This window comes from Passer domesticus, chromosome 6 (assembly GCF_036417665.1).
Source record: "Passer domesticus isolate bPasDom1 chromosome 6, bPasDom1.hap1, whole genome shotgun sequence".
NCBI classification, from domain to species: Eukaryota; Metazoa; Chordata; class Aves; order Passeriformes; family Passeridae; genus Passer; species Passer domesticus.
This window is the reverse complement of record NC_087479.1, coordinates 46,467,455-46,490,477: the sequence shown is the minus strand read 5'-3', so window position 1 is coordinate 46,490,477 and position 23,023 is coordinate 46,467,455. Positions and strand designations below refer to the sequence as shown.

Below are 23,023 nucleotides of genomic sequence, written 5' to 3'. Positions count from 1 at the left end.
ATTTGCCTCTGCCTGGGTCTGGAAGCTTCATGTCCCATGCATCTCCCAGCAGCAGAGTAAACACTGCAGGTGGAACAAGAAGTCACATCTTTACTCCTTTGAGGCCTGTTAGGAACACTGAGCACACCCTGTCCTTAACACTTCCTTCACCCACACCTCACATCAAATCACGCATTTGAGACAGGTTTCCAACCTACAATATGTCAAGAAGTCTTTATGGCAGTCTCAAGGTCACATATCCAGTCTGAAATAAGTCCTAGCAGATTCCAGAAATCACCACTCTTTCTTCACTACAGATAGAACTGTAACAATTGCCAGGAGAAGTTTCCAGCAATTCTAGGGGCCTCTGGAATATCTATGAAATTATTTAATCTTCTTCTCCCAGTTCTCAGTCAGCAAAGGGAGCTTCTGGGCACAGCAGGCTTTTTTTTTTTTTTTTACAGATCTTAAGAGCTGAACAAATAAAAAATTATGTCAAAACTGAAACAGAAGGCACAGCAGCATCATTACCATCACCATTCATATATGGGAAGCGTTCTTTTATATTGATTGATTAATGCAAGTGCGAAACCAAATGCATGTGCTTCCCTTAAGTTAGTCATAGGGACTGAGGAAGCAACTTCCATGGTTCACATAAGTGAATTTCCACAGTTCACTTACTCTCCCAGAACTTGCCTTGAGGAGGACACCATTTTCCTCTGCTGTTTCTCCACAAGACTGACACTTTCTTTGATAGAAAAGAGGAAAATTATACATATTCCATCACTTTATAAGCAAGTGGTGATTTATGTGCCATTTCAGATGCATTCTGGCTCTGACGGCACATTTTGGAGGCATCTACAAGATGCCTGGACAGGGCTTTTCAGATTCAAGTTGTTTTGATGACATGGAGCATGGTGTTCATTTAACTTCAGGTGCCCAAAAACTAGGAACCTAATCCCAGATAGTCACCTAGATTACTGTTGTAGGCTCTGGAGACAGAGAAGAACAAGCAGAAGGCAATTTATCCTGTTTGACAGGACACATGTCTGAGATCTCCCAAAGCCTTTACGTGTTCCCATTGCCCAGTCAGCCTGTATTGCAAGCTTAGACTGCATGCCCATGTCCTCAACAATTAAAGAGAGGTGAAATGGGTCTTGCCCATTTCAGAGGACATGGTGGCTTCCTGAGGAATAGCTGCAAGCAAACAGAACCCTTAAGGCCCTGGCAGGACTTCTGGTCCTGTGTGCACAAGCACTGCTGGCTGCCAGATCATGTTGCAGACTTGACTGGAAGGTGTAATGAGTGCTGGTGCGAACAGAAAAGCCCCACAGCTCCTCTGTGTAACACAAAGTGGGGGAGCAGAGCCAGGCAGGCAGGGCTCCTGGGTGAAGCACAGACCCACCTCTGTCCATGCTGTGCCATTTCAATAGCTCTGCGAGCAGGAACTGGGGATCCTCCATCTGTCACGCTGAGAACCTCCATGGACTTCCTCTCCGGCCGCCGCTTCCCGTGCCTGTTCAGCATTGGGGAGTCCACACGCTTCCTGGGGGGATCTGACAGGAAGGAAAACGCTGTCAGCTCAATCCAGCTGGGACTTACCTCACGCAGGTGGGTTAAATCCTCTCTCAACAATTTCACTCTCACACCTCCCCTACAAAGACAGATCTCCTCATGATGGAGGGGTGGACATTTGTAGTCTCTCCCTTGTTCCAAATTTGCAAGCATTAAGACGTAGCTTGCAATCCACCTGCAGAGAGAAGGAGCCCTGCCACTGCCCTGAAGGTATTATGAGCACTGCAAAATAGAGGTAGAACTATACCACAGCTTGCAGAAATTAGCTTACAAAGCTGATAACAGTAATAACAGGATGATACAAGGTGACAGCATGGGCTATAGCACAAGCTGTTAGGCAGAGCATGAGCCATCTAGGGATCCTGTGTATGTACCCAGGTTACTAGAGCTTGCCTTCCACATCCCTGCCAGCCAGATTAAATGTGACACAGGGACAGGAGTACACTCTAAATTCAGAATTACATTCTGCTCTGAAAGAATACCCTTTTTGTTGCATCTTTAAGATTAGATTTCAGGTTTTTCCTGCTGATTTATATTTTTCCTCCTTCAGAAGCATTACAAATTAAACATGCTTGTCTACCTGAGACAAATCTTTCAATGCGAACCATGCCATACAGCTTTTACTGCCATAGTAAATGAAATGCTATACACACTTTATTGTGTAACAATTCTATAAGGTATCAAAGTGCTACTTTAGCTTTGCAGAGTGAAAACTGAGGTATAAGAAATATTTAAAGATATATTAAAATATATAAAGATATATAAGAGATATTTAAAGGCAATTCATTCCTAAAGATGTTGGTTCTGAGAAGCCTTTAAATTGTTCTGAGAAGAGTCTTTAGATACCAAAATGCATTGCAGAAGGTGACTTGCCAAATCATCCACACCTTCCTGGTGAGGCAGAGACCCAAATACAGACCTGCTGAGACATTTTATAGCTAACACTGGACATGGCATGGAAACAGTATAAAGGAGAAAGGCAGAAAAAAATACAGAAGGATTTTATTTCCTTTGGTTGGGCTATTTCAGTTCCCTGACTCTATTTATAGACAGGTTTTAAATTTTAGTGGGGAGTGGCCACTTGTAAAAGAAGGCATCCTTCATCCCTGCTGTCAGAACGAAACTCACAGTGCCCAGTTCTTAAGGCTTCTTCTTCTGCCAGGATCCCTGTGCAAAACCAGAAATACCACACTTGACAATCATACCTCTACTGCCTGCTCTTTATTATCCTGCCCTCTTCACACCTACCATGTACTCGTTCCTTCTCTAACATCATGTTTTTTAGAACAAGATCTCTTTGAGGCAGAGCTTATCCTTGAAACAATGAGCATAAGCTAATGCAAGTGGATTAGTGATAACAACTGACCCCATTACAGTATAACCCAAGTATTCTTTGTGTTAGCAGTAATAATATTCCGCTTAAAAATTAATTAGATAAAAAGCGCAATTGTATCTCACTCCATTTCAAACTCTATCCAGCAATAAAAAGATGGTAGAAAATGGTACAGGCAATCACTTCCAGATAAGAAAAAAAAAAGAGTGCATAAAGCTGACAGAAAAACAAAGGAGATAAACCAAATAAAGCATTCATACTGTGTGACTTCAGCTGCATACGTGTAAGTGGTCAAAAGTAAGCTGGGACAAGGTTTAGATATTTCAAACTCCTGCTTCTTCAAGCAAGTTCAAAATATGAGAAAGAATTCATGCTACAGAACAACTGGTGGTTTAGGAGTGTATCTACAGCATAGTAAGACAACAATGATGTTCAGTGTATATATAACACAAAACAGATACAAGTTTTGTAGCAGAATATCAGACAAAAAGAAAGTAAAACAGTGCAGTTTAAAAGAAAGGAAGAAGGAAGATGAAGAAAGCATCAAATGTCAAAAGAATGGTGATGAATAAGCTCAAACAAGAGAAGTTAATAAAGAGAAAAAGACAAGAAAAATATTTTATGAACAGATCTTTTAAAAGTCAATTTGATCCATGAATGTTCAAAACAGAAATGGAAACTCAGTCAAGTGACATTTACAAAAGTGACATGCCATTTTCTTAAGAGCTGGACTTTAAAAGACAGCAAAGAAGAAATCTGGAGAAGAATTAGCTAAAAACTTGAATGACAGTCTTTTGTACAGCCATCAGGAAGAGAAAACCTGAGAGAAGGACATTAGCCAGAGGGGCCATGAGGGAATCAACAGAAAATTGAGGAGGAGAAGGATATCGCTAACAAGCTAAATGATTCTTTTGCATCAGCCCTTGCTGCTTAAGATGCTGAAATAAATTGATTTCTAATCTATATTTTAAGTTATCAAAGACAAACAATAAGCAAAAAGAGCAGGTGGTGAAATGCACCTATAAATTCAGGAACAGCAATTCACAAAGGTTGGATGGAAAATACATCCAAAGCTTGCATTAATGTGGTTGAGCTTCTAATAAAGGTATTTGATGCCTATTTAAAATCGGCTACAATCCTACAGTATACATGGCTGAGAGTAGCAAGTATTGTACATACTTTTTAGAAAGGTCTGATTAAAAAATGACAGGGCACCATCACTGTCAAGTCTAAAGGTACTAAAGAATTAGTTATATACGCACTCTTCCTGCCAACATGACTAAAGTGGTGTCATACAAAAGCTGTAGAAGATTTTGCACAAGCCCAGGAATTAAAAACAGGAAAATCTCCAGTATTTGCCCTTCTTTTCTTTAACTCTCTGGACAAGGTGAAAAAAATCAAGTCATAGTCCAGTAACAGTATAGGGATGCATTTTCCTTTTATTTAATATCAGAGAAGCATAGCTCTTCCTAAGGATTTTTACATATGAAGATAGAATCATATAGGTAATGATCCAATTATAAATCTGCCTTCTCACAGAAGGTGGGAAATAAAGATTCACCTTCTGAGTTTGGATGAGGCATCTCTATCTTCTATATCTATTATGGCCCAATCTTTTGTTATTAAGAAATTTCATCCCACAAAATCCTTTTTCTCAAGGAGACATTAGTTGACATTCATTTCTTATACTGAGAAGTTTCTCATTCCTATGTTTTCAAGTAAAGAAAATGGAGCTGCATGTGAAAAATGTTGGAAGTGGCCCTTCCTTGGCTCTTGGAAGAAACTTCATACAGCTGAAACAGACAAACGGACACCAGAAGAAAGAGCAACCTGTAGCTGGCCATATTTTTACCTGCATCAATCCTTTCTGAGACTTAATATGCCAAAAAAGAGGAAAAAGCAAAATACGCTGAGTTGCCTTTTTTTTTTTTTTTGGCAAGAGCTCAGACAATGCACAACTCTCATGATCATGGTATCTTCAAGCTGCTATTATTAAACTGTTACTTCTCTGCTTTTCTTTGTTTGTGCAAGGCCATTGCTAATGGCTAATGATGAGATATTCATCAGACACATGACTGCTTCTAATTAAACTTTGCCTCATGTTCTCAGAGATACTGCTGGGGACAGAGGACGTGGAAAACCCCTGTGGAAGAGGAAATACAAACACTCAAAGAATAATGCTCAAAATACAGGTGAGACACATAGATACAGTCAGTGTTTTCCTGTTAGGAAACATTTTCACTCCTTGCACAAAAATTATAAGAGTGGACCATAATATTCCAGTTCAAACCATGAAAATACTTTAGCATGTGGAAGAGGTATGAGATGCATTTAAGGCATAGCTACATATTCACTTACATGCTGGGTTTAAAGATTCTAGAGTCACCTTATTTCTTTTCGTATGACAAAAGCATTTCTAAAACAAGTTGATGCTGTCCTTACATGGCAGGATAATCTGTTTGAGTCAAAAGCTGATTAGCAGAGTGCTAGATGACAAACTGCACCGAGCAAGGGGCTTTTGACCACAGGACCTGCAGCTGGCACAACTACCCATCTTCATCAGGATCCCTGCTAACATGCTCTCTCTGTAGCTCCATTGCTGTGTTAACTAAGAACTTTCATCTCTTCTCCCGTAGAAGAGGTTTCTCTGCAAAATTATAGGGCCTGGAGACTGGAACTTGGATAGGTTAATAATTCAATGAAGCATTAACAAATGCAGTGCAGCACAGCACTGCCCTCAAAGCTTGTGAGATTCCAGGCTTTCCAGTGAAAATAAAGGGCACTTTGCTTCTAGTCTTCAAAGTGCTTAAGTACAATACCTGAAAATCTCTACAGTTCTATGCAAAATTCTGTTTCAGATTATTGCTAGAAGTGACTAATCCTTTATTAAACTTGTCTGCACATCAAGAGTCACTTATATAGTTAGCTCCCTGGGGAGCAGTTTTCCTGTTGTCTGGATTAGTGGTGATCAGCAGCACCCTAAAAAAACCAATGAATATATAGGAATAAAGTGGCATCACAAGAGCTTTGTAAGATAGATAATCTTATTGTGCATTAAGCTTTTAAGATCTTTCCAAGTCTAAAAACATGGGAGTTTGATTTATGTACTATAAAACAGTTAAGTTATATGATTCATACTTTCAGGAGTGCATGTATTGAGTTACAGAGAAGAGAATATGCACATATATAACTGCAGAGGGATGCAGCTACACAGCTTCTTACTAACTGAAGTCCATGAGCAGCCTTTCTGCAACACTGCAAGGAGACTTGTAATTAGAAAATTCTGCCACTAGATTATATTGCCAAACCTCATCTGCCTGCACAGAGTCAGCCTGTGGGTTCACAGCTCATTTTTTAAGATCCCATTCAAGATCTACTTGGATGTTTCTGAACTGTGAGACAGGCAAGTCTTGAAAGATAAAGCCTTCTAGTTTAACCACAGAACAGACCTGCCTGCCCCAGGCTGAGGATTCTCACCAGTGCTGTGTACACCATTTCACTGGGAAGGTAACAGCAATGCTAGGGTTGGGTTTAAATTAAAATAAAATCAGAATTAAAGAAAAAAAAAGTGAAGAGGAACTAGTTCAGATGGGTTCATGGTGACTGAGGTCATATCTGCAGTACCTATTTCATTTCTAGGGGGAAGATCCTCATCTTCATGACTAGGATACCTCTCCTTCCGGTCAAGCAGAAGAAAATAAATCATTTTTTCTTGGTTTTCTCTGAAAAAAAAAGAAAAAAAAACCCATTTATATTTGAAAAGAAAAAAGGTCAACATGTACATGAAACTTTCTCATCAAATAAACAGTCACAGTTATTCTAAATGAGTTGGAAGTGGTCATGTACATGACAGCTAGATACACAACCCACAAAGCTTTTGAGACCCTTGCTGTCTCCAACAAACAGCTAGTGAGGAAAGGAAATAAGATTCCCAAGCTCCACACACAGAACAGAGGCACAGACAGTCAAGATTATGTGTCCCCAGGAAGTCCAAGCCAAGAGTGGCAGCCATGCAGGCCTCCTGAGTCCCTAATGCTCTTTCTACCACCTGTCCCTCTTAACATCTCAGGAGATACACCAGCTCTTAGGCATAAGTTTAAAATAAATAAAAATTTGGCAACAAAGGCAGATCCAACACAAACATCAGCAATGAAACCTCCCCATGTAGACTGTGCAGCCCATGTTTTAATGAAGTGACCTGGCCTGGCAGCTAGGGCAGAAATAGCACAGTGGCTCCGTTGCTGGTCAGGCTTCTGACCCGTGGAGCAAGAAAGGCTCAGTGCTTGCCCCCAGCACCTCACCAGCAAATGAGCAGCCAGAGGGGGCTTATTTTTACCAGTCATCCAGAAGTTTTTACCAGTCATTCAGAGAGAGACATCAGTTAAAGTGCTCTCTACCTCTCCCCAGGTTCATAAGCATCCCAGCCCCTGGACACCCAACTGATATGAAGACTGAGCAAGTGCTTACTCTTCCGACAACAAGTCCTGTAAGAGTTTATTTCGGTCACGGAAGCAGCCTAACGAGTGCATGCTATCTAACACGTCTGGATCAATATCCTCCAAGGAAGGCAGAGAACGAATCTGCACCTTTCGAGGGATTGGTTGCTCTGGTTCTGGCTCATTCTTACCCCCTCTGCAGAGGAAAGAAGATGAGAGAGAGAAAGGGGGAGGGAAAGGAGAGAAAAGAAACATGAGTCACAAATGAACCCATACTCTGAAACACAGCCTGCAGCAACAGATGGAAACAGCTTGCTAAATTCCCACTGAGAGACCAGAGCTTCCAACCAGACAGATATTATTCTCATAAGAAACTGTCATGAAGGCTAAGACTGACCAGCAGGTTGTGGATTTGGGTCTTTAATGAGAAATGTCTGTGTTCAGTCAGCAAGGCAACAGGAACTTCACTTACCAGTGCCCTTGTAATAGAAGCAGCTGTTCAGCATCCTAATGCCAAACATTTATAAAACACTACATGTTTGTAGAGATGTTGTCTCATCAGCTGGCCAGACTATGAGGCTCAAAAGTGCAAGCTGAATGACTCCCTTTTGAAGAAGAAGCTCTGAACAAACCATGACTCTTTTTCACCAATTCTCATTACACCCAGCACTGCAGCAGTTTCTTTCGTTAACACTTCCAATGTGATTAAGAGACCTCAGTGCTCAGGCTCCCACTCGACACACTTTAAAGGGTTTTGGGGGAAAACCATGCTGCTTAATTACACACCCAAACATGACAATCTCTGCTTCTCTTAAGACATGCAAATTGGAAAATTTTGGCTCAAGTGCAATGCCCGAGGTCAGCTGCAGACCTCGGAACACACCATTAGCAGCAGAACATATTACTCTTTCAAATGTAGTTAACACAGGCTTTCTGCACAATTATCTCATCCCATTCACTAGGCTCAGGAAATATTGATTATTCATTGCAATTAAAGGCCATGACTGCAAGAAACAGGTCAAGGTGTCAGGGTATATCTAACTGACTAATGATATGTATTGCAGACATCCTGAATATCCCTTTGATTTTATTTTGGAAGGCAGTGAGCAATTAATGTAAACTCTATCCACTCAAAGAGGTGGGTTTGGTGGTGGTGTCAGTGTTTCTGTCAGAGAAATTATCTGCTCTGAACCTCTGCTATTTCTCAATGGCTCCTTCATGTGATGTTGAAGTTTCCCTGATCCATCAGTGGGGTCCTCCCTTTCCTTTATGTGGTGCAAATGTGTGACTGTTGGGTCCAGGAATGGGACCATGGGTCCATGGGCAGCAGGAATCAGGAATATTTCAACTGTATCAGATGTCACCATTTGCTGCTTATGGAACTGTGTTTGGACTAGAGATCCTTCCTTCTGATGCTGGAATAAATAAGGCAGATACAACTTATGAAGTTACTCTCACAGTTTAAAATGTTCCTGACTCAATGTAAGCTATCCAAGTATCTACACAGAAAATGGAGTTCCAATCCAAATGTCCTTAGTTTTTCTTGTGTAACTTAGAAATCAGCTCTGGTAGGTTCATATACATGAGCCCAAGGTCTCAGCCAGTGTACCAAAGAGAGAAACCATACACCTTAAAAAGAGCCAATGCAGATTATCTCCTCCAAGGTAAGAAGGCAATACTAAGTCAATATATCCAGAACAGGACAGTCGCATGCTGGGACAATCACAGGAGATTGCTGAATGCTACTTGCAATTTATTTTTAAGCAAGTTGAAATGCAGTTGTGAGGCATCTGCTCTGTTTGTGGGACATCACTTGCAAAAAGACTCCTCACAAATGTTCATTTTATCTTCTTCTGAAGCAGTGAAAATGTGCTCAGTCCTACCTGGATGTCATGGAGTCAGACATTCATGGAGTCAGTGTTCATTACATGGGTCATGACAACATGGGTCAGATCCTACTTCTCTTACAAGGAGCACTAATACATACCCTGTTCAGTTTTACTCAATTTGGGGCACTGTAAGTAAACAGAGGATACAGAATCTGATCCTTGATAGTTGTTCTTGTGTGTCAAACAACTAAAACACAGCTTCTGATGCCCCCTTTGAGTCTCACAGAAGCATCTATATCTTCTGCAATGTCACCATGGTCTGAATCTAAGAGCTAAACTCAAAAATCCTTGTTCAACTAAAGAAACATCTTATTCCTTCTAAGAGTTCACTACTGCTACCTCTTAGAATCAAGAACTAGCTCTCAGAAGGTAATAAGCAATGATTAGTTCATAACCTTGCACTATTAAATCTAGTGATGACCTTGTCATTAAGACAAATTCTTGCAGGATAGACCTTTGAACAGCAGCTGAGTGTTTTTGCTTTTTAATGATCTACAGTTCACTTCTGAAAAGTATTGACTTAATTAATCATTCGTGTTACAAGCAGATGTCCTTAAGGTAATTAAAAGAGATTAAAAAGAATTATTGTCTTTGAAAATTTCTAGGAAACCTGGGCTTCCCACTAGCTGCCCTTGTCTGAATAGAATCTACAATTTCCTTTAGTATCAATCAGCACAGGAGCCATTTCTAGAGAGCACAGCTTGCCATCCTCCCTACACTCCAGGGTGGCATTTCCTTATGCCCTGCACCTGGTCAGCCTCAGACACAGTCAGGAAATTTCACACCTCCTCATCAGGTACAAGTAAAATCTGCAAAGAGGTGTCTTGTCATTTGGCAGCGCAATTCAGAGCTTCAGGAAACGAAAATCACCGGTCTGGGCTGTGACTGGCATGACTGCAATGCCTGTTCCATTCTCAGTCTAGCAGAGTGACAAATTTGTTGCATTGCAGCCCACACAGACATCAAACAATGTCACACAGTGACTACTGCAAATCACATATATTTTTTTAAAGGCCCACATGAATGTAATTGCTGCTTTAAAACCCTCTTTTGTGAGGATTGGTGGATACAATGGCTGTGATTCCTGATCAGGGTGGACTTTTTCAGTCTCTCCATGAAATTCTCTCATGAATCTCACCGAGATGCCCATTTGCATCAGTGCAAAGCAAAGCAGAACCAGTACATTTATTCTTTTTCTTGTTTTATTAAGTCAGTACCTTCACAATTAAGGCAGTAACTCAGTGTTATAGGAGTGGGTATTTACTATAATAGGTAATTTTATTTGCCCTCTAACTTTATTAAAAAATATGAAAATAACTGCTGTTTATTTCGTGGTTTATGATAACCTGCTTTTCAGGTAAAAATAAATGATTTCAATTAAAAAAGCTCGAGAAACCTCACTGAATTAATTTGGGTGGGAGAGCAAGAACTGGAGGTTGCTGACAAAAGGTGTCACTTGGGTTTCTTTCTTCCTTTTTTAGGCTTGTGAATCATGATTTCAACTTTCAAGACCTCTTTTTCTGCCTGCCTAAATCTGCAAATGAATATTTTCTCCAGTTTTATAGTAGCCTCAAAATTTATTTGAAGAATTAAGTGAAACCGCTTCGATGTTCTGAGTACAACTTTCAGGTCAGTAACCTACAGATGACAAAGGATGAAAATTTTACATAGAATAGTAGATAAAATAAAGAAAAAAAATTAAGAGGTGAGGAAAAGAGCCATAGGATAAAACACTACAACCCCTTCCTCTCTGTCAGCATGAGTATTTCCAGGCAAAATAAATGCAAAGAGGTTGTGAAACATTACCAGATGAAAGCAGTTGAGTTTTGGAGGCAGCAAGGTTATTCACTGACTAAAATTAGCCATAGGATGTTAACCTCCTGAGGTCAATCCATGGCCAGTACAGAGAAAATGAGAAAGAGACTCATTAAAAAAGCTATTTTGAGCAGAATCTTCTTTTTAGGCAATCTGAAGAGACATCTGGAAGAGCCTTTCTGCACTGACTACCCTGGGAGTCCAAAGGAGACTTGCTTTTGCAAAACTCAGTTTCTACTTCTGAAAACAGCCTCAGATGCAGTTTACTCTGTCAATCATCAGAGAGTCTGACCTTCATTGAGAACTACATGAAAGTGTTCAAATGTTTATGTCTCCAAAGAAAAAAAAAATTTTCAAATTCTAAATATAGACTAAAGTAATGAAATGACATCTGCACAATTGCATATGTGAGCCTAGGACAACAGTCCCTCAACAAGTGAAAAGATCCAGGCAAAAATCTTGAGGAGGATAAAAATAACAATATAAATGATCAATGACTTTTCCTTTTATTTCCTGTTTGAGTTCTGATAAAAGCCTGGAGAGTGTCAGCTGATTTCACTCCATGAAGAAACAGAGGGAATTATCTGACCAATCTGATGTAAACAGCATTTACTTCTGCAATTGCTAGCAAGACCTTATAGTAGGGATTTCAGAGATTACAATTAGATATTTCCCCACTCCATTTGTTCTACATTTACCCATGAGAGTTAAGGGAAAAAAAAAAAAAGTATGTGTAGGAAACCTCCAGTACCTTGGTTTAAAATGGTGCCATGTCTGGTAACTGAAGAGAGCATGGAAAAGCCATGGGCAGAATGCTGCCACTATTTCAGGTAAAGTAAGTTTTTTCTTAGTTCCAATTCTTTTCTTAGCTGTTCAACAAAATGTTGAACCCCTCTCAGGTTTTAATGAAGTCACACAAATCCAGAGGTGAACAAGGCCCATGAGACAGAATTACAGAAAACAAAACAAATAAAGAAAAAGTGGGGTTTTTTTTCATGGTGACAGGCTTATCTATCAGTTCACATCATCCGTGAGTACTTCTCAAGAGTAATTACAGGATTATGGAGGTAGGACTTTCCTCATCACCCACTTGGGAAATGCTGACCCTGGGAAATGTATCCAAGCATAATTTCCTTGTTTATTATGTGAAGTATTCTCCTTAATTTGATGAGGATATCATAGTATAAAAAGTTTATTTACTTAGGCTTCTTGAAATACTACTAAGGCTACACAAAGAGCAAGGTCACTTTTAAAAGCCATCAATCTTCCTTACACCCAAACCACCAGACAAGCATGTACCCTTCTCACAGACCTCCTGTTTCACTGTCAGGACTACTGTTTTTAATCAAGTCACAGAAGTACTCTCACATCAACAGGTTACAAGGTCAGAAACAGTCTCTTAGCTTGCTATGAAAAAGGAGTGGGGATTATGAGACAGAAAAGCTCTTGCTCACAGGTGCTTACTTATCAATATCATCATTTTTGTTTCTACTTCAGAGAAAAGCCAAGATGCCAAGAAGGAAGAAATGAAAGCTTTCTTGTCAAGAAGGTATTACAAGGGATTGTCTGTAGTACTTGGACAGCAAACTAAATATGGTTGCTAGGTGGGTATTTTTTTGCTGATCACCTGCAGGTATCTCTTTAACACAGCAAGTTGCTGGACTGAATGTCTTATTTCAAACAGTTGTGTCATTGTACAAAAGAAGTTCCTGGGTTGGTACATATAAATGCAATTATATGAGTAGCAAAGGGTAGAAAAATAAAAAAAGTAGATGTTTTTCTGTTCTCTGCCTCTTTTTCTCATGTATGTGAAACCTGCTTTCAAACTCCCGTCTCACTCTTCTAGTGGTCTCTTCACAGAACACTAGAATACCAGAATCAACAATGAACATATGCAAAAATTTTTTTAAAAAGTTACTTACATATACCATATGTGTTTCTGAATATGTTCTAGCTGTAAAGGAAAAGAAAACAAGGAATTAGTGCTGTAAAATAGAAGAGGTAACTCTACAAGTCATCCTTATTCAAGTAAATCCAAAATTTCAGAGATGGACATATGCGTACAACAGGAACTTTATGCTGCATAAAGAGCCACTCATCCTGCTGGAATAAATACCCATCCCACTGGAAATGGCACTTGAATTCCAGACATAATGCATCAGTCAGGAGTAAATCCTAGGCAAATGCAAAGTGCGAGGCTTCACAGGTAACTTTTGGAAATGCAAGCTTTTCCCTTCCCAAGTCCCTCCTTCTGTAATCGAACTGCTCCTTTTTGTATGTGCATAATAATTTACCCTTTGTACGTAAACTGCATTTCTAGTTTTCTTTTGGAGGAAGAGAGAGAGGAAGAAAGAAGAAAGTAGGTTCAAACAGATAACAAAGAAAATAATTTGTGCATCTGTGGCGTGACCTTCCTGGATACAGCATGCATTCTAGATTGGCTTCACATTTATCATCAAAATCTAAGGACCAAGCAGAATAAGGTTCTATGCAATTTACTAATTCTGCACCTGAACATGAGACCACGAATTTGTTTTACTTCCTTCTTTCCTGTTCCACACATGAGAATTTCACTATGAAATGAAGGATTGATTAAAGCTGAAAGTAGCCATGACCTATGCCTATGTAAGGCAGATTCCACAAACATTATGATATCTTTTCCCACAAGTGTAGGAAAAGGAGGCAACATGATTTTTCCAAGAGAAACCCTTAACAGCAGAGAGAACAGAAGGTTCATTTGACATACTTTCAGCTGAACCTTCCAAATACGTTTTGGTTTAATCATCACAGCATAAAATAACTTTTCTCAGATGTCCAGGGATTATTTCTTATTTGGGCAATGTTTTTTATATTCATCCCTATGCAGCACCTTTGTAGGTGCAGAACAAAATGCATACTCACTGCATATGGGCTCACATTTGTGCAACTTTCAGGGAAAGACAGGAGAGAGCTGGAAGAAACTCATATAAGAGGAAATCACAGACCCACTACAATGGTCAGGAATAATGGTGACAGCTGTCCTGCTCTTATTACATTCCACTCCCACAATAATTAGAACCAGAGAGAAAAAGAAACAAAAAGAAAAGAAAAAACAAGGAACAGGGAAACAACAAAATCTCAGAGATACAACGTGTTTGCCACAGAGAGCAAGGAATCAGAGACCTTTGTGCTATGGAAAAACAGTTCCGTGTCTGGGAAACAGTAAGACATGACTTTGGCTATATATAAGGCCATTTCTTAAAATTGAGTCAGGGCTTTTCCTGAAAACAAAGAAACAACAGAATGCAGCTTAAGAAGGTATGACAGAAGCCTGGAGAGAACAGTGTGGGAAACAAACAGCCTCCTTTAAACCCCAGACTGCATCAACACTGCAACCAGAGGTGCAGCTGGCACTCATATCTGTCTTCTAGGCAGCACCAATGCCCCCAGCACACACATCCACCGGCCCAGGCAGACTGGCACAGCTTCCAGCCGTGGCACCAGCCTGCCACAGTAACTTCCCTTTATCACAATTCCCCTGCATTAAGCAGCGCTCTAACCCCTGCACTCTTAAAGAGCAAGATGGAGTATTCCTGACACACTGCCATGTCCCGTTGAGATAAAGATACGATTTGGGAGTTCCCCCAACAGCCTGGAGACACAGCCCTCTTCCTTCTGGTTCTGTGCAAGCTGAGGTACAATCACAGAACATAAGGAGAGCCTATTTTGTACAGCTTCCATGGGGCAGGATTTTAGAATTGTTCCTTAACAGATGCATAGTTCTGTGAGGATCTGCTAAGGGGTGGATTGTGCCTCCTGTGCTGGTAAAACCACATCTATTCATTATTTCCCATACACCACATGGAGGGCTAGAGAGATTAATGATTTCAGACAACATGCAGATGATACAGCTATGCCATGTCCAAGTCTCTTTCATGCTTGCTTCTCCTGCTGCATTTTTTGTCTCCATGGGACACTCTGGTCTTGTGTGCCTGTGATATGCAGAAATGCCATGGCAAAGCAGACAACAGCACTTCAATTTCTGAGTTAGAGAGGGGAAAGAGAAGAGGGTCACCAGTCCATGTCTTAGTCACAGAGCCTCTGGGCTCCTTCAGAGAAGATGTCAAATGACTCCTGCCCATCCCTGCTGATCAACCTCCTTCAAACTAATGAACACACAGCGTTTTTCTAAAAGAGATGCCCCATTGCACCTTGATACACATCTGAAGGTGTATGACAGATCTCATGGCTGGTCTTTACCCACACATCTGCCATTCAATCCACATCAAAACCACTGCTGTGAAATATGCTGGGATATTCCAGATATGAAAAGTATTCTACAAACCCGTTTCTTACTCTGATTCAAACATAATTGCATTGAAATGTTATTAGAAGCATGCTTGCTGCTGCCAAGATCTTCACTACTCTTTTAAAGGTAATTAATTAATGCTTTGTTGCTTTTTGTCTGCATTAAAGTGACAGGAGGGTTATGGGAGGGCGATTGGTTTTGACAAGGAGAAGTCTGTACGCTTTCTACTGTGCAGTGCAGGGGAGGGAGACACACAGTGGGAGCTAATCTCACTCCTGCCTTCATTTAAACACAATGTTTAAACGCATTTAAGTGACGAAGGCATTTAACAACCCTTCCCAGAGGGTTTTTCTTGCTGTTTGCACAGGAGTTTGCCAAGTTCAATGCCATTTTATGGAAGTTGTAAAAATGCTGCTTCCTAATATCTCCTAGTCACTGCAGGCAACTGTCTCATGACATCATCTCTGAAATAACAAAACATGCTCAGATGCACTGCACATGCACAGTCAGAGAGATTTCTGCAGGCTAAGATGCTGTAATGGAAGGAGAGGGAGAATTCCTTTATCATGGCTTTACGTAAAAATACTTCCAAATACTAAACCTGTACACTGAAGAAGCATCGAGGAGCCTCTCTCACAGATGAAAGACCCACTGTGATACAGAGCTGCACAAGCTCATCAGGAAAAGAGGTCTCCTCCCACAAAGAGCTTACGTCTGAATTCTAAGGCAGGGAACAACAGATGGAGACAGACAGGCAGATGGAAAACAAGACAGCGCTGTCTACATCCTCGGCACTGATCTCAGCAGAGCAGTTGCCAAGATAAAAAGTTCTGCCCTGAAGAAAAACTTTCTCAAAGTCTGTGGATATAGATGAGGGCTTCTGGTGTTGAACTCGTGTCAAATTTCAAGCCTCCCTGTCCGGAAAGGGGCCAGTCTCAAACCCATCTGTGCAACCACACCTCAAACGATTCTTTTCCATCCAGAAGATCCCCATGTCTGAGCTTTAAACCTACTGTGTAATGAATGTCAAGACACAGGCTTTTCCTGGCCACAGGGTTCAGGCTAGCAGTGCAAACAGCACTCGTTAAACCATTACCCATCTCAGCAGTAGCACCTGTTCTAAAGCAGCCTCCAGGGACTTTGACAAGGGCAAGTATCACTGTCCTATGTGCACGGGGCATGAACAGGCCCTTGGCAGCCTAAATACATCAACTGGACAATTACCTCCATTCTACAGGTTGTAAAGGGAGAAAATATAAATTATGGAATAGGCATCTTATCATAAAACCTTCTACAGAAATGAATCAGGTGAGTTTTCCCTTCTTCATTTCTTAATATTCTTAATATTCTTTAGATTCTGCATAGCATCATTAGCATCAGATCAAGAAAAAACAAAATCAGAAAGCAGAGAGAAGATTCTAAAAATATGTGCAATTCAAGGAATTTTTAGGTAATATTCAGGGATAGGTATTTCCACCTGTGTGTACACCCAACACAAAAAACAAGTCATTCTACTCTAGTATAATATGTCAATGCTAGAACAGTAACAGATTTATTGGAATAGCAATATCTGCAACATCTGCTCTGCTCCAACTTGCTCCAAAACAAATTTTCAATAGTGCTAACCCATCTTTAAAAGAAAAGTGCCTCTGCCCTTTGTCTTTCTGGAGAAGAAAATATTGGCTGAGAATGCAACTGGTTTCTACTACAGGAGCTGTAATTCTCTGCTGTAGCAACACTGAATCATTTGAAGAGCACATAACTAAAAGAAACCACATCCTGCAGTACTTTAGGCACCCAGAGCACACTTCCCATAAGCCTTCTCTAACTTTATTACTTTTCCCTTCTGACACTATTCCTACTAGAAGGCAGTCCCAGAACCCCACTGATATGCCTAAAATTCTTCTTGTTTCTAGCCCACTTTCCTGTAAGAAAGACATACATTTGTTTTTGTGCCAGTATCTTTCTTTAGCTTCAGTAATGCTTCTCTCTCTAGTAATTACCTCTAATGAATATGCAGATAACCAGTACAACCTTTGTTAGACATTATCTGTGTACATTAACTGAAGCTCTTTTAGGCCATACTATTCAGACAGACTCTTTCAAATGCTGATCATCTTAGCACTCATTCTTTGTTTGACTTTACCTTTCATAAATATGAGTGGTCAGAAATACCACCACCAGGAGCTAGGATCAATTTTTAATGAAAAATTTATATTTAATGAAAGAAAAACACAAATTCTTTTATTTTACAGCATGTTTAGTAACACAGGCCCAAAAAATGAGTGGTCAAGGTTGTCCCATTAACTGTATTTGAGGCTACGTAATACATGGTGAGTGTGAACAATATTCCACTAAGAAATAATAAAGTCTTGTTCCCACAAATGAATCATATACCAAGAAAGATAATGCCTGCTTCTTAGGGCTGAAAAGGGCCAGCAACAATAATTCTGAGTACCCTCCCCTCCATTAATCTTCTCAAGCCCCAACACTGAAGCAAATGATGACAGTTAAACGTGAATGCTGCTTCTGTTTTTGTTGATCATTTTAACAGATGGACTGGGGAAGGTGTGGGTGTGCTGTGAAATGGCAATTACTGCAGGGAGGGAAATGCAGTTGGATGAAAAGGAAAAGAGATACAAATCAAAAAAAGAGGAACAAAGCAGAGAAGGGAAGTAAAAAATGAAAAAAAAAATTCTAGTCACCTTATATTTCACTATATTTTTCTCCTGAATTCACTAGTGAGGTATCGAGCAAATGATCAGCAATGGTAACAGCTACATCTGTACTTACTGTACCCAAGCTGCAATTTTGCTCACATCTTTGTATAAATAACAAATTGATTCAAGTGAGATATTTTCTAGGAATAGAGGCTTCCAAATAAACCCATGTTTATACCCTTTTTCACAGGACACAGCTAAAATAGAATTCAGCTCTCTCCTCAGAATGAACTCTAATATTCCCAGCTCCTGTGCAGTAAACAAAGAGCTCCCTTCTGCCTGGCAGTCAAAGCAAGCAGCTCACTAACAGCATAGGAGTGTGACAGCAGCAGGGACAGCAAACCCAGAGACCCTCAAATAATGAAAAAAAGACTGCAGCAAATAACAAAGAGCCAACCTTTTTTCCTCCCAGCTCTCAGCTCTTTAATATGTATTATTTCAAATTCTTATTCATAATTCAATGGTTAGTGTGTGCCAATAACTACCTGATCTGGGTTTTTTCCCTCCCTAAGGAAGTAAGAGGTTAATTTTGATCAAGAAAGGGAGGGGGATGAGTGTCACTCTGAGACCTTGAATTACCTCAACTGCTTTCTCTCCTATGCATGTACATTCCCAGCTGTATTGCACAGCTCAAATTATTTAGGGTCTGTCTCTGCCCTGTGGAAAAATTCAGAACAATCTGAAGAAGGAGCTAGCACTTGATGATCTGCTCCCTAACATACTTAGACCATCGGCACTTTTTTGAGGAAAAAACCCAAAAAAACCAAGAAGCTGGTATATTTACATCATGGAAAGGAAGCTAAACTTGAGAGGGACTTTGTGACTTTCTTGGCCATGAAGAACATCTGTCTCATCTCTCAGGATATTGTCCTAACCAGTGCTCTTTCCGTGAATATACTTGTGAAAATGTTACTCCTTTCCTTAAAAATCTGTTTTAAAAAGGTCTTTTAAGGTGCCTAATATTTTTTTTTCAATCAGTGCTATTTATGTACTGCATAATGTGATGGCTACTGGGTTTGCAAAAGTAGGGATACTAAAAATAACACGAGTTTTCCCCTATGCCACCAAACAAAGCATGACCTGGACTGATAATGAATGAAAGAAAAACGCAGATATCAGGTAATATTGTAGGGAGTTGTAAAGGGAGATTCAGTTAACTTTTTAGCTGAGAGGTGTCTGCATCCCAAAAGCACCGTCACAGCTGCACACACTGATGCTGTTGTTACCAATCTCAGCAGAGAGGCCAACCAGTGATCTGAGAGTTTATTTATAAATATTTTAGCAGACTGAAGAACCAGGAGGAGTTTTAAATTTACATTTCTTTATACATACTCCCACTCAGAATCTGTGAGCTTAGTAAATCTGTATAAAATCATCACGAAGGCCTGACAATAGGATTTACAGGGGCAACGTACCCATAAAGGCACACGCCTCCACTGACAAGCAGGCAATCTTACTTTCCAAAATTATTTTAATTGCCAGTGTTTTTTAATTCCCTAAAACATTAACACAACGTTAGTGAAGGATACAATCACTACACAGTCCTCACTCTTGCAGGGTCTCTGTTGTAGTGATGGGATGTATCCTAGATGCAGAGTCAGTGCTGAATGCCAGGAGCTCAACACCGTGGGACTAACAGTGCTCAGGACCACAGGGCACAGGATGAAAGAGGAGACTGGCAGACACTTGCTCTGAAGGCTGCTAGAGGATAATGCAGAGCAAATGCTGGATAGAATACAATGCAGCTTATGTGGTGCGAAATGAAAAGCCAACACTTCTGTCAGAAATGTAGGAAAATCATGCTCTGTTTAATGGCAAAGCTTCAAATACCAGTCCTAACACCTGTGACCTTCAAACACTTACATCATGCCCCCAGCAAACTGCTGTATCACACAGAAGAATCAGACAACTCAGGTGGACTCCAAAAGGAGTGAATGGGCCAGTAGTTCTTTGATGAGCTATGAGGGATTTCTCCTAAATGCCCAATGTTACATATGAAAGGGAATCATGAGGCTACAGAAGAAACAAAAAAGCAATCTGTCCTCAAGACTCAAAAGAGACTGTAATTGCCAATTCCACTCCTTTGCTCAGAAGGAAACATGTAGGAATGCCACCAAATCACCAAGTTACCTTGGCTGCTCAACCATTCCTGCAACAAGGCGAGAAATGAAGCCTTGCTGACGAAGCTTCCTTACCGTGAGACGTTTCGAGGCATCCACTTCAATCATCCCCCGCAAAAGGTTCTGACAGTCGGGAGGGATAAAATGGGGCATGTGGAACACTCCACGCTTCACCTTCTCCAGCAGTTGCCGCAAGTTGTCGTCATCGAAAGGCAGGGCACCCTGCAGGGATGGGACAGAGCAGTCAGTGGAAGAGAACTGGAGACGGCCAAAGGAGAAAAGCCGGGATAAACACGGTGAGAGAATGGAAAAGAGGAAGTCAGCTCATATTATTATGAGTGAAAAAACTTCTTATCCATTGAAAAGACACAATTTCTTAGTGCTGCTGTATTTCCTCTAACATGAGACAAAACTGAGGACATTTTTTTTTTTATTAGACCTTTAATTAGACCTACCAGTATAAAGTAAAATACAAAATATGAAATTGCCTTTCTAGGCAAATTCACAAAGATGCGTGGATTCACTCAAATTCAGCTCAAGCTTTTGATCTGCTGGTATTCCTCCTGGGCATACTTTCACAGCAGCAATGTTTATCGTCTCCTTATTTTTAATCTTCCTGAGACACATTTATTGCAGACGTTGAAAAGGAGGTGAACAGCTTTTGAGAGACTTTCAGCAAAGAACATGCTCTTTCTGATGGAGCATTAAAATGACACAGCTGAAAGAAACCCCAACCAACATTAGCCTTTGGAAGCAGCAGACATTCTACCTGTTTAATATACTCCATCCAGTTCCCATGCTGTGGTCAGGTCATCAGTTCCTATTGCTTCCCTACTGTAGCTCACTTACATGAATGGCTTGAAGTTTTTTTAGCTGAAACTACATTTTGAATAGATCATCAGCTTGCCACAAAAAGCTGTAAAAGACCTATCCTTGCTGCAAGGACAAAAAGGAAAAAGAGAAGTTGAAATCTTTAGGATAACTCTACTGACTGAAGCTGATACCCTTTTATAGCAAGTCTGCACCTTCCTAGATATTCTCACTTCCTTCTTTCACTGCCTAATTCTAGTAGGTGCCGAGCTTCCTTGATTTCCAGGATGGTTTGTGGGAAGCTGCAAGCTGTCAGCTGCTGTGATAATGAAGTTTTAAGTTGTCAGCTCTGGCACTGCTCTTACTACAGTGAGTAGTGCATCTGTATAAGCAATCCTGTGTCTATGTTTTAGGGAGAACAACAGCTCCATTTACAGCAGGCTCAGGAAGCCACCTGATGGCAGCCACGACTGGGCACTGCTGACTTGTGTTTGTTCATTCAAGTGGCCTTGAAGGCAGAGCCTCTCCCTGCCTTCTGTCACCAACCTCCAGAGTTACCTGCGTTTGTCTGTCCATTCCAGACTTAAAGGAAAATCAATTCTGATAGTTCAGTACTTTGGCTAATGCAATTTAAGCCCCGATGAAGTCAGAAAGGATGCCGTGTGGCATTTCCTGAAGGTAACAACTATATCTCTTTTATTACTACCATCTGCTATCATATGTTGATAGTTTTTGCAGGGCTTGTCCTGACATAATTAACTGGCGAGCTCTGCACTTTCCATCAACAATAGACTTATTTCAATAATTTTTCAGGCTCATGTGTGTATGTAGGAAGAGATGAAGATGCAGCAACAGACACCCAAGCTTGACAGAGAATCCCCCTGAAAATGAAAAGCCTGCTCGACAAATCCTAAACATCTTGACACATTCTCTCTTCTGTTCTTACAAATTCAAGAAGTTATATTAAGAGCTCATTATACACTTCTATTTTATCAGCTATGAAAGTAACTGCTCAGTAATAGCTGACCAGGTGCTATCTAGTGTGACAGTTAAAATTCTTCCAATGCAACATCGAGATAAAGAAATTAAAATTGCAAAAATGTCAGTGAATTGTAATGACTAAAAAGAAAAAAGGAGTAAGATTGGTTACGGGGAATTAAAGCATCATACTGAGATTACTTCAAGGTATTCTGATTTGAGCCATTAAAAAAGAATCAGCATATCCCTTGATACAAAACACCTCTAAAATTTAAAAGCATTGAAACAAAAATAATATCCAGAATTTATCTCATTTTACACTGTACAAGTGCTTTTTCCAAAATAAAACATTTAAGTGAAGCAATTATGTTTACTGATAAAACGTACAAAAACATCAACATTTTACTTCAGGCTTGTTACTTTCATAATTATAGATGATCAGATGAACTATTACAGATATAAAGCACTTAACAAGCACATAAAACCTATATTCATATAGAGTATTTTACCTGCATGTAGTATATGCTTGTATTAACATAAACTATATTTTCCTACATTATACTATGGGAATTGATAACAAATGCCAAACCTATCTGCCTTCAGCTGGACACCCATTTGTTGGATGTTTAGAAGTGTTATAATAGAACTTCATTTTAGAATAAATTCCACAGAGAATTGAAACTCTGATCAAAAGAAGGATAAGTTAGAAGACACCACATTTTGAACACTTCAAGTATTACTGAGCCAGATGGAAACTAATTTAAACTTTGTACTACTGGCTCAGTTTTATATTCCCATGTGTACCAAATTAAAATGTAGCTCACTGCTTGCATGAAACAAAGACGAGGTTCTCAATACTTTCCTTGAAAAAACACTGCAGTTAATGTATGCATATACCTGCTGAAGCACACATACACATACAGCAGAAAAAACTGAATGTACCCCAAACCCAGCCATATCTTGATCCCGTGAAGGATGACTTGTTTGACACTCTCTGTATCCTGGAGTTGTAACCCTACCCATCCCCATCCATCAAAAAACATGGTGCAACATCACAACACAAGAAAGAGCATTTATAGA

The 23,023-nt window shown here is 40.1% G+C and overlaps 1 protein-coding gene across 12 annotated transcripts in view; it reads right to left on the bottom strand.

Annotated features, from left to right (window-relative positions):
• The window catches only part of BRSK2 (BR serine/threonine kinase 2), a 304,717-nt gene that overhangs the window by 48,388 nt on the left and 233,306 nt on the right, over window positions 1-23,023 (bottom strand). For all 12 annotated transcript variants that reach the window (XM_064425190.1, XM_064425188.1, XM_064425191.1 and 9 more), the window contains exons 8-12: window positions 20,231-20,377; window positions 12,950-12,981; window positions 7,355-7,519; window positions 6,512-6,609; window positions 1,385-1,535 (exon numbers count right to left, since the gene is read on the bottom strand). In XM_064425190.1, the coding sequence (XP_064281260.1) occupies window positions 1,385-1,535; window positions 6,512-6,609; window positions 7,355-7,519; window positions 12,950-12,981; window positions 20,231-20,377 (593 nt within the window). The remainder of the gene's footprint in view (window positions 1-1,384; window positions 1,536-6,511; window positions 6,610-7,354; window positions 7,520-12,949; window positions 12,982-20,230; window positions 20,378-23,023) is intronic.